The sequence below is a fragment of the Ceratina calcarata genome, unplaced genomic scaffold (genome assembly GCF_001652005.2).
Source record: "Ceratina calcarata isolate Rehan_Ccalc_2016 unplaced genomic scaffold, ASM165200v1 scaffold180.2, whole genome shotgun sequence".
Classification (NCBI taxonomy): domain Eukaryota; kingdom Metazoa; phylum Arthropoda; class Insecta; order Hymenoptera; family Apidae; genus Ceratina; species Ceratina calcarata.
In genome coordinates, this window is record NW_017139431.1 from 669,440 (window position 1) to 680,543 (window position 11,104).

General features: G+C 37.4%; 3 protein-coding genes across 8 annotated transcripts in view; 1 reads left to right on the forward strand and 2 right to left on the reverse strand.

The window, feature by feature from the left end:
- The window catches only part of LOC108633018 (protein split ends), a 71,807-nt gene extending 67,733 nt beyond the window's left edge, over window positions 1-4,074 (reverse strand). For 2 of the 3 annotated variants that reach the window (XM_018037936.2, XM_018037935.2), the window contains exon 1: window positions 2,633-4,073. In XM_018037936.2, the coding sequence (XP_017893425.1) occupies window positions 2,633-2,715 (83 nt within the window). In that variant the 5' untranslated portion in view covers window positions 2,716-4,073. Of the gene's footprint in view, window positions 1-2,632 lie in introns of all 3 variants that reach the window. The other variant, XM_018037937.2, reaches the window with a different exon arrangement.
- Window positions 4,075-4,211: 137 nt separating this feature from the next.
- Window positions 4,212-9,694, forward strand: LOC108633020 (dynein regulatory complex protein 1). Its single transcript, XM_026810973.1, has 11 exons — window positions 4,212-6,488; window positions 6,587-6,695; window positions 6,957-7,307; window positions 7,391-7,788; window positions 7,848-8,064; window positions 8,129-8,255; window positions 8,333-8,547; window positions 8,621-8,757; window positions 8,828-9,069; window positions 9,154-9,530; window positions 9,604-9,694. Exons 1-11 carry the CDS (start codon window positions 6,355-6,357, stop codon window positions 9,643-9,645), a joined length of 2,349 nt encoding a protein of 782 aa, XP_026666774.1. The 5' UTR covers window positions 4,212-6,354; the 3' UTR covers window positions 9,646-9,694.
- Window positions 9,071-11,104, reverse strand: part of LOC108633022 (zinc finger protein 385B) — a 4,315-nt gene continuing 2,281 nt past the window's right edge. For all 4 annotated transcript variants that reach the window (XM_018037943.2, XM_026810970.1, XM_026810972.1 and 1 more), the window contains 2 exons: window positions 10,453-10,586; window positions 9,071-10,379 (listed from right to left, as the gene is read on the reverse strand). In XM_018037943.2, coding sequence (XP_017893432.1) covers window positions 10,212-10,379; window positions 10,453-10,586 — 302 coding nt within the window. In that variant the 3' untranslated portion in view covers window positions 9,071-10,211. The remainder of the gene's footprint in view (window positions 10,380-10,452; window positions 10,587-11,104) is intronic.

The window sequence follows — 11,104 nt, forward strand, 5'->3', positions numbered from 1 at the left end:
GTTTGAAGAATAAATATATGATTCTCTCTCCTACTGCGCGTTTCGAGGAACGAGAGGTCAACGGCGTAACGACGCCACCCGCCATTTTAAGGACGATCCTTTAAAGCTATAACGCACGGTAGACGACCGTAAGAACGAAGCCAGTACCTATACAAACCAACTATCGCCAGCTGGCACGTAAAATGTAGCGCCTCTGGCAATGCGAATATTTAACAACGTGTGCGTTTAAATGAGAAAACTTAACGGCACAACGAAGACTGGGAAATTTATATCGAAAACAATAAAAATCTATTTCCCCTTCGAAGCGAACTTCCTTCTACAACTGAATTCAAACGATATTACGTTGGACCGTTTGATCGATGTACGTTTAAATATTTCACGTTCGAAAACGTCCGAGTTCAAAGCCTATAGCATAGAAATATCCTTGACATTTGTTTTTTTTCCAATATTTTACGTAGGGGATCCTGCATATTCTAAAATAGTCACAGCCTCCAAATTGTGAAAGGAACTACGCTGTAGAACTATGAATAGCAATTAGTGAAGTATTATGTAATTGCTAGATAATTTAGGTTTTAAATATGTAAGTGCATGTTAATTGTAAGGAAAGCAAAGAAAACTAGTAATACAATCATATACTGTCGCATATGATGTAGAACTTATATACACCACAATATACCCTTTTTATGTTTATATTATACACCAGTCATCTCAAGTTCGAAGAGTGGTGTTATTAAGAAATGATTTCAATAATTTTGTGAAATTATTTTCAGTAAAATATACTGCAACATACACTTTGTTTTACGATTTCGAGTATCCGCAAGTTGGGCGTCACTGCGCCACGTCACCGTTAGTTTTCACTTCTGTTTTCCTACTTCGATCTCTGCTCTTTAACAATTCTGCCTGCATTTTCGGTGCATTTATATTTCGTTTATTATACAGTTCTGCTTTATGCATGCAAATGTCCGTAGACAAAATTGAGAAGAGACACCTTTAACTTGAATCACAACGGAAGTACATTCCTTTAAAGATAGTATACTGAATTCATTCGACGTGTATGCTCAAGTTTGTTTTGTACTTTTCGCGAGGTATTCACAAAGACCAAATAATATTCGGAATACAGAGAACCTTTTAATAATATATCTCCATACGTTTCTAAGCGACATTACCTCTTAATTTCTATTGAACTTCTGTTAATAGGAAGGTAACGTTTATGAACTCTGAATTATTCTTAAAAAGCACGAAATAATTTAAAAGTGGACTTAAATTGTCTGATAGAACTCTTTAGTGCTAGATTTCTTTTAAAAACACTTAAATACGGAATGAATACAGAGTGCAAAGTAAACAGTAGCAATTCCAAGAAAGAGAATATCGTAGAAAATGTTAGGAAATCAATTTACAAAAGTTATTTGTCCGCTTTCTTTTCCTGACGTACAAAAGGCGTGCCCCATGGACTAAGGATCCCCGATTTGAGCACCACTGTCGAACAATAACTTCGTGCCGCTGCGAGCTCTCAAAATGGCTGTCCTCAGCTATTATTACTTCGGGGAAAAAACAAATGACGGCGCGCTCACGCTACGAGGAGAGGAGAGACAGAGCCAAGGCTCTTCGTATATCGCACGCCGTGTCTACGCTTGTGTATGTACATGAAGTGTGGGTGTGTATACGTACACGTACATAGATATATGTGCGTGCAGGATCTTCGAACTACGTACGGAGTCAAAAACATCGACGTATACACCTTACGTGTGTTCCTGAATTCCGATTTTATCAGTTTGATAAATGCCGCTCCTTTACTAGGAGAAAACATAAACAAACTGGCGAGCAACGAAAAATAATTGAACAACCATTATTTCTGTTTGTTCCGTTTGCCGGTTACAAAACATTAAATAGGATTTTGGGTAAACCTGACAGAATTATAAATCTTACAAATGTTTAAAAGTTAGGTTGCCGGTCGTAAAACCTTTGAGGGAATTATCATTGACCATGGTCAAGCTGCGGGAACAATAAAGACATTCTTCTTCCTGTCTTTAAATGTATACCTAGGGCTTTTCATAGTTTCGTTCTCAGGTCACTTCGGTTTTGGTTCGCATTGTTCACCCTTCACAGCACAATCCTCAGGAAAATTGGGAATATATATTTCTATAGGATCTAGCGGGTTCATAAATCTGTCGAAGCATCTCAAGATTTGTGCTCTCCATGTCAAAACGGCATAGTACATACATCCAGATGTACATATCCAGATGTTAAACGGAAAAGAGAGCGTAAAGTTTTGTGTATAATATGTACATATTTAGTACGTGTACTTTGGAACGGAAAAGTCACGGACTGTAAAGAGAACATTCGTAAAGACTACATTCTTGGAATTATGCAATAATTGTTAGACACAAGATTGGATTGTTTATTTTGCAGTTTTTTACTTAATGTAAGTAATTAGTGATTACTAAACATCATCATACGTACCAGACATGATACTACTTTAAAAGAAATTATTCTAAGATATGCACGAATTTGAATTAAAGACGACGATATGCTTGAATTTTGTTGAACTCTCAATGCGTATGCGTGTAGTTACGTAAGGTTGCCTTTTGTTGAAAGGCATGGTACAGTATAAAGGAGAAATGGTGTCACTCACCGTTTGAAATGCTCTCGTATGCGATCCTCTCGGATGTTTTCCGGCAGATTTCCAACCCACAGATGACGTGTCTCTCTAACCATTTTGCTCCGAACTCTTCATTTGGGATCGGATGTTGTGGTATCGTTTGGCGGCACTGTACAACGACACACAACCTCGCCCGACGCTAATCACGGCACACTCACCAACACCACCGATATCGCAATACCGCCAAGAGCGCGGATCGGCTAAAGGAAAATTTTAACTCTTTTCTCTTTGCCGGATTCTCTTGGATTGATTGGCTCAATCGATCTCCCGTGAAATCAATGCTAAGTAAATAATAGATTCGTTACAACACAGAAATTGATTATTTCCTATTATGTTCCACGAGGGGGGAAACTTTCCTCGTAGAGCTTGCGGGCACACACGCGGATAAGTAGACGAAGGAACCGTTACGTATGTATTCCACAGCGAAAGAAGGAGACTTTTTCCTTCCCACTTGGACACTCCCAATTTAATCACTGGCAACAAACAGATTATCACTAGTCACTAGCCGGAAGGTGGTGACCCCAAGCACGACGAACGATGTCGTCAGGACAGCGCCGTGGAACGATCGGCGGACAGAAGAGGGTGGCAACGAAGCTCGCGCGATCAAATTTTTGCGTCGCGACGCAGGCCGATGACAACGACGACCACGAAGAAGAAGAGGAGCAGCCTCGATAGTGGACACCACTGATGGCAACGGCTACAAGGATCAGGATCGTCGCCGAACACCACATCGTATACCACTGGATCGCGTGTATAAAGAAAGGCGGCTAATCACACGTCACACCAAGCACACCGGGCACAACGCGCGGGCGATACATTCCAACGCATATTTGCCAAGCATAATCACACTGTTGATTATGAATGCCTCCCGTTTTCTTGTCGGTACACCGACGAACAGGTTGACTGGCCAATGCGTTTTCGAACTTTCGCGTGAACCCCACTTGCAAAAAAAAAAGAAAAACAATCGCTCTACGAAACCAATTGAACCGTTGCTTTCCTTTCTGGCGAATAATAAGACGTGTTAACTCGATTTTTTATCGCGCACACGACACACTATTATTTTCTCTTTCGACTCTTCTTATTACTTTTCTTTCTTTTATTTCACTTATATTAGGGCGCGTAGTTGCTTCCTTCACATCACTGTATTATATATCACCGCTCGTACCTCGTTAATGGAATTACAAACGTCGAATAAATTTTCCGTTAAAAGCGAGGCGCGGTTTTCTCTATCTTTCTCGCGATCGAACAACTTCGACTCATGTCACGTAACGCGCGTTAACGGAACAAATTATAACGGTGGTATAATTCGTCAAACTCGATCGCTACAATACACGCTTGTATATGTACGTCTTAAACGCACTCGCTTCGTTCACTCGGGCCATGTAACGCGGATGGAGCTGGCTTCGCTCCTTCTCACTGCACTACACTACTCAGAGTGACGTCACCGTGGCGGGAGCGTAGTATGGCTCGCTGGCTAGTATCGCTGCTGTCCGGATGGTGGGGCAGACCGCGTAGGGGAACGAAACGAGTCTACCTCGAGAAGCGGCGGCTCACAATCGCGATCGTCGCCCGCCAGCCGGTGAAGTGTGCGCTCGGAGAGGGGAAACTTTTCGTGCGTCCCCGGAGGGGTAAAGAGTGTGGAGGGACTCGTTCGAATCGAAGCAAGGACAGGTAGGGAGGACTCGGGGCTCCGGGAGAGAAGGGATAACGGGTCGAACGAGCTCTAACCCGAACCCCCGAACCGCGCTCTCGTCCCTTTCGTGTCGACCCGGTGCCTATCTCTCTCTCGCATTGCTAACCTCTCTCCTCTCGATTCTTACCGTCTCTTCCCATGGGTACCCCTCCCCATCCTATCTACACCCTCTGCCCTTCTTAACGAATCTCCCCACACCCCATCCTCTTTTCTCCTCTTCTCTTCCTACTTCGTAATCTCTTCGTCCTCTTCCTCGTGCCTCCTCCGCCTTCCCCAGCCCGTCCGTCATCTTTGTCACACGTTCTATCTTTCTCTTTCCATCCCGCTCTCTTCAGGGCCGGTTTAGGGGCAGCCAATTACCCTGGGCATCCGTACTTTCTACAATACTAAGAATAAAGACGGAAAACGGTTTATTACGAAAATAAAAGTAGTTTATGCTCTCTAATCAAAGAAGTAATGATCAAACAAACGCGTTGGTTTCGATGTTTACCGGGCAGGCCGATTAAAAATGTTGTCATTGTCAAACGCTTTGTATAATATGAATACCGTGAATACATAGGAAATTATGGGGTAAGACATTCAATTTACTTTTATTTGATGTTGTGATTATGTTTCTCATTGAAACTAAATGCAAAACGTTTGAAAGACCCCTGAAAATGCTACAATTATATTGAATTTCTTTAACGTTTTCAGGCTTCATGATTAACAGATTGTGCTATACTCAGTTAATATAGTAAGTTGCTCGTCTTATTCCAAGAAATAGATTGTAACAAATGCTAGATGTATCGTGTAAACAATAAAGATAGATAGTTTATCGAAATGAATTACTGAAATGATTTCGAATGCTTGCGGTTGCATTCTTATAACATTTATGTTCATTTTTCATCATCACTGTATTCGAAGTTGGATCAAGATAAGAATTAATAAATACATAAACAACATATGCATGCATATGTATTTGTATATTAAATTTCAATACGAGCGAGGGTATCGGACTTCGTCGAGCCGGGCCTGAACTTGCTCCATCTTGTTTTCGCTAAAATCGCGTTAAGTTAAAGTCGTAGATTCATGGTGTCGATGTAACTGCGGCTGTGGTTTCACTTGATCCATCGTACATCTATGTATCTTCTCCGTTTCGTATATTCTTTCAATGATTAACAACATACTGCTCGTACGACGACGATACCGACTATCTATTTCTCGGTTAGAGTACGTCATCGGGGCTAGAGAAAGCGATTTCCGTCGAACTCTGAGTTGCTGCGCCCGAAAACGAAGACAGTTTCACGACTGTTTCGTGTTGCAAATGGTTTCGAACGAGAAACGCCTATTGCGTGTTCTGTGTCAATGATTTATACGCGTCTGCAAACGTACACCGCCTTATAGACATATACCTGTTATTAGACAAACATGCAGTTAATTAATCCTATTTATTATAAAACATTCTGTAAATTTATTATTGATGTTATTCTCATTATAAAGTTTTGCCGATTACAATGCTTGTATGTATATACACTGTATCAAATAAATAAATGAATTAATTGAATACGATGATTGGTTCAACGATAATTTGGTACTGTATCTTAAATATTCGTCGTAATGCATTAATCTGTCTATTAAATACAAAGTATATGCAATATATGTATAATGAAATAAACATTTAATATATTATTTTTTCTCACTGATAGCTGAGAGGAAATATAACAACTTCTAATGAAGAGACCTTATGTACACCTTACTCCATCTATGAGAAAAAGGAAACTGTTGATTACCAACAGTAAATACAAACTTATATTGAACAAACAAAGTTGTTTATTTTATATGTATATGCCCAGTAAATCAAATAAGAATTGCATAGCATAATTCTTGCTTCCTTGCATGCATACTTACATAATTAAACGCACTTACAGTTTCAGAGGATCATATGATTTTCATAAAATTTTTTATTTTAATCCCAATAACATAAGCAATTATTATTCATATTTTCGTGTACACATAAATTAAAATGTCATTGTATGATAGACGATCGGAAGCAAGGATCGTGGAGAGTGGAGAACCATCTATTTTGTCGTCCGAAGCAAGCGAGCGGAAGTTGGCCCGCAAACTTCGAATTCAACGTCGTAAAGAAGCTCTAGAGAAGTATTTGCTTTTTAATTTTAATATGCATAACAATGCATGAGCGATAATACTTTATAATATGCGCATGGCAATTTTAACTAATGACGTTTTTATAACAGACAAATAAAAGCTCAAGATGAAGAGATTGAAGAAATAACTCCTATTGAACAGCAAATTCTTGACAGCGTAGAGACATTGGAAAAATTAACTGCAGAAGGAGATGAAGTCGTACGTGTAACTGAAATCATTGTGAAATAATATGAACGCAAGCTGTTTGAATATTTTTTTTATTATTCTCTTATTGCTGACTATTTTAACACTAGAATTACCGACTTCTTTTTATGTATGCATTTCTGCATTCAAAACCAGTTATTTTGACTGGTTTGGTAGTTCTACTGTGAAGAATGTCGTCGACTATCGTTCGAAAAGAAATTAAGAGTTCTAAATTGTATCGTCGATCATTCAGCAATAAAGATAATAAATCGACAGGTTGCAGGCGTCAGAGTGGCGAACGATGCAAAGGAATTGCAAAGGCGCAAGGAGATGCAGGAGAAAAGAGAGCAATTATTGGCGGTACTCGAAGAGGAGGACAAAAAGTCCATGGAAAAGTACCGTGAGATTACGGAAAAGTGGCCTTCTATACTTGCTTCCAACGACCCGATAGATATTCATGATGAATTGCAAGCTCAAAATGCTAAGTGCCTCGAAATCCTAGACAAAAAGGATGCTTTAATCGCGGAACTGAAGGAAGAGCTGCAGAAAGCCGATGTGCAGTATTCTGAAGATGTGAAAAAACAAAACGAAGATATTGATATACTTATCGAAAGAATGGAAAATCAGGTCAGTATTCTAGATATGAATTTTATACACTTTTTTTAATAACGAATACTGTAAATGCGATTTTTTTAAATCATTTTATGCAGATACAAACAATGACCAAAGCTTATCGCCATGAAGTGGATTTGATCGAAAGTGTTATCGAAACAGAACGTAAAATACTTTTAGAATCTTCTTTGGAAAAATGGAATACATTGTATAAGAAGCTTCAAGATGATACTTTCGAAGCAAGGGAGCAAAGGAAGGAAGTGATGCGTCAATATGAAGAACATATGGAGAAAGCGATTATAGAACATCAAGAGGAATTTCGTAAACAAAAGATTATGTTCGAGCTGGAAATACAGAATCTTCAGCAAGAAGTGCAAAATATGAAATCCTTCTGCATGATGAACGTTGAGAAACTTGATTACAATTACGCGGTGTTAAAACGACGTGAAGAAGAAAATATTATTGTAAAGAATGAACAGAAGAGGAGGATCAACAAGTTCGTGATTTAGAAACAATTATTTATCAACTTTAAAATTAAATGATTCCTTATTTTAGATTGCAGGATATTATTAATAACTTGAAACATACGTATGCACAATTGGAAGAATCGACTAGGATGGAAATTCAAAAGCTAACAAATCAAATTTTGAAATCGCACAGAGCTGTATTGGATTTAGAAGAGAAATCTAATTATCTCGCGACTATTAATGATAAGAAATATATGCAAGTTTGGGATATGAATATTACTGCCGCCAACGAATTATTTGATAAGGTAGTACACTGGTCAAGTGTAATTAATGAAAATGTGAGCCTTATTTGTGATGGTCATGTTGCAGATTTTAACGGCGGACAGAATCATACACGAACAATTGTTATTAATGGACTGGCAACCACCGACAGAACAATTGCTGAAAAAAGAAGATTTGCCCTCTTACTGTGGTACAATGTGTACCTTGAAAGCGGGTAAAATTTACTCAAGAAATGATGCTTGTATGTAGGCTCTACAACAAATCGATTAACTTTTTTATAAACGTTTTAAGAGAAAGAGAAAGCTAAGAAAAGAAGAACAATAACTAAATCATACAAATCGGCAAACAGTTTAGAAGAAATAAATTTAGAACGACGCTTACTGAATCATATTCTTAAACTGATTTCTGATGAATGTGATTACATCATTGAAGATACTTTGAAGAAACTGCTCGATGATTATACGGAAGAAAATAAGCTCGTGATACGACTGGACAAAATTTTCGAGGTGATCTTACTGAAATAAGTAATCCACCTATTCATAGCGTCGATAATAGATATAAACATGATTCGAATTCTAGGCATTCAAAATCACGTCTGAACAAGAACTTCAATTTTTATTGAACTTTTTTTTGCCTTACGCATACTGTCCTACTTGTGACATTAAAACTTTAAGTACACCCAGCGTTAGTGTCTGTGGAGCAACGGATTCCTCTACGTATGTGAGCATTCACATCGATATTAAAAGATCTATTGCTGTTCCAAAATGTTGGGAATAAATATTTTAGGAATAGTTTACCCGAAGTTTGTGGTAGTGATACATTTACTCCGAAACAAGTTAAGTTAGTAAAAGCTGTGGATACGGCACTTCGTAGCGAGAAGGTAACAGAAGCTATTGCGGAAAAAACTGGTGCAGAAGAGATCGATACAGAAGAAACTAAATCAGGAGAGGATACTTCATCTGAAACACCGAGTAAAAGCGACCAAGTTGCGACTACTTGTATAGAAGGAGGCATTATTGAAACTAAGAGTAATATATCAGTTTTTGGTTTATTTTATTATCCTGAGGTAACTACACGTTTATGAATTACCCTACAAGATTTTATTCTTACAGAGGATGATGAATCAAAGCGATTGTTAACATGCGACAAAGGCCACTTGTTGACAATTGGAACTGAATTTGTCTCAAGCGCATTAAAAGAGTTTATCGAAAGATACGAGTTTGTAAAGAAAGAAGAAACCAGTAAAAGGACAGTGAAGGAAAAACTCACTGTATCTCGCAATATAACTGACGAAGACATAATCAAATTTTGGGAACAATATCGTAATATTTTTTCACAAGACAGGGAGAGACTATGGGACAATTTACTAGTTGGTGTAAAAAAATATTACGAAGTGTTGAAAGAAAGAAGTCAATTAAATGCCGAAACAGAATTGTTACGGAAACAGAATGCAGAAATGCGACGTCTATTAAGCAGATCTGCAACAGAGGTAGTATGAGACAAGTAAAATATTTTACACTAACAACTTATAATTATGTTATGTGTATGTATTTAAATTTTAGTCAGACGTCATGCAATGGGCCGAGAAGGATATAGCATTTTGATCTTATAAGATAAATAAATGCTGCATATTGTTCTCACTTAAAACATTGTACGTATTTCATTAATCTTCATTTAGACATATATATACATTCATACAACATATCAGCACTTTTCTGCATTATTTCTAACATCAAAGACACCATTAATATATTTAAAACATACTTTTGACACAAGATCCATGCTTTGTACAGTTTATTTTTTGAATGCATCAGATACACAGTTGCATCCGACATGTCTGATCAGTTGTATTTCAATTACATATTTACATTGAATGCCAAAAAGTGATGCAAAGAGGAAGATATACATACATATATGTCAATGCAAAATAGAGCTTGAAGTGATTAGGAATCATGTATATGTATACGTATCTCAGTACTTCATTATGTGTGTGCTCTTATATTGTACACGAGTATCATCCCGTCAATCAAATTAAGTATCAAAACGACCTCTCCATTGAACTAACATATGATTTTTGAATCTCTCAAATTTCTTTTCGAGATTGATACATTCATATGTTTAAACAATTTACGTATTAAAATATATGTACCCATTCTGTTGTTTTAACTTCTTATGTCTGATTTGTGAAACCACCTGGGACAAAGTTATTTGACAGTGATTGAACTAAATTCTTACGATTGGCATCAGGTTTCGGCTTTCTCCCATATGGGAAGAACCTTTTCTTTTTTTGAGTTCTGATCTGTTTCAATTTGCCAGTATGTTTTTTTGAGGTCATATGCTGCAATAACACAAATTATATTATCATCAGCGTCATTTGTATTGGATGAAGTATCTTATGATGTATAACATACCACATTATATTGTGCTGGGGAATTGAAGATTTTGTTACACAGGTTGCACGAAAGTACGCCTTTAGGTGCGGAATGTTCCTGAACATTTGTGGTGGCTGTCTCGAGATTACCAACGTCACTGACATCCCACCCACCTAAGCATCAATGTGCGATCAACACTATCTATATATCACAACCGCAGAAGCGGTCAAATGTGATAATAAATCAGCTTGAACACTACATTCATGCTATGGAAAAAGCAACCCTTTAATAAAGTTTTTAACAAAAGACATCAGATTTTAGAGATGTATGCTTGCATGCATGTATGTATACATTTACCCTCTGCAAATAAATATTTAAAAGAATGTTCTTTTGTTGTTCCAAATGCGTAAAGCTTCTTTTTGCTTCGTCTACGTTAAATAATAATCAAGACAATACATGAGTAATAAAAGGAACGACATAGTCTTCAAAATGAGATGTTACAATTGATATAATTTTTGTGCGAAGAAGTTAGTGATTTATCTTAATCGCATAAAAGATACAAAACTGAAGATTACTCGATTTCATTTATTCGAGAATAGGAAGGATTTAGTTAAGATAACTTTATAATGTCATGCAACATACATATGTATATTACGCATTATTATAAGGAAATTGATGAAATTTAAAAGGA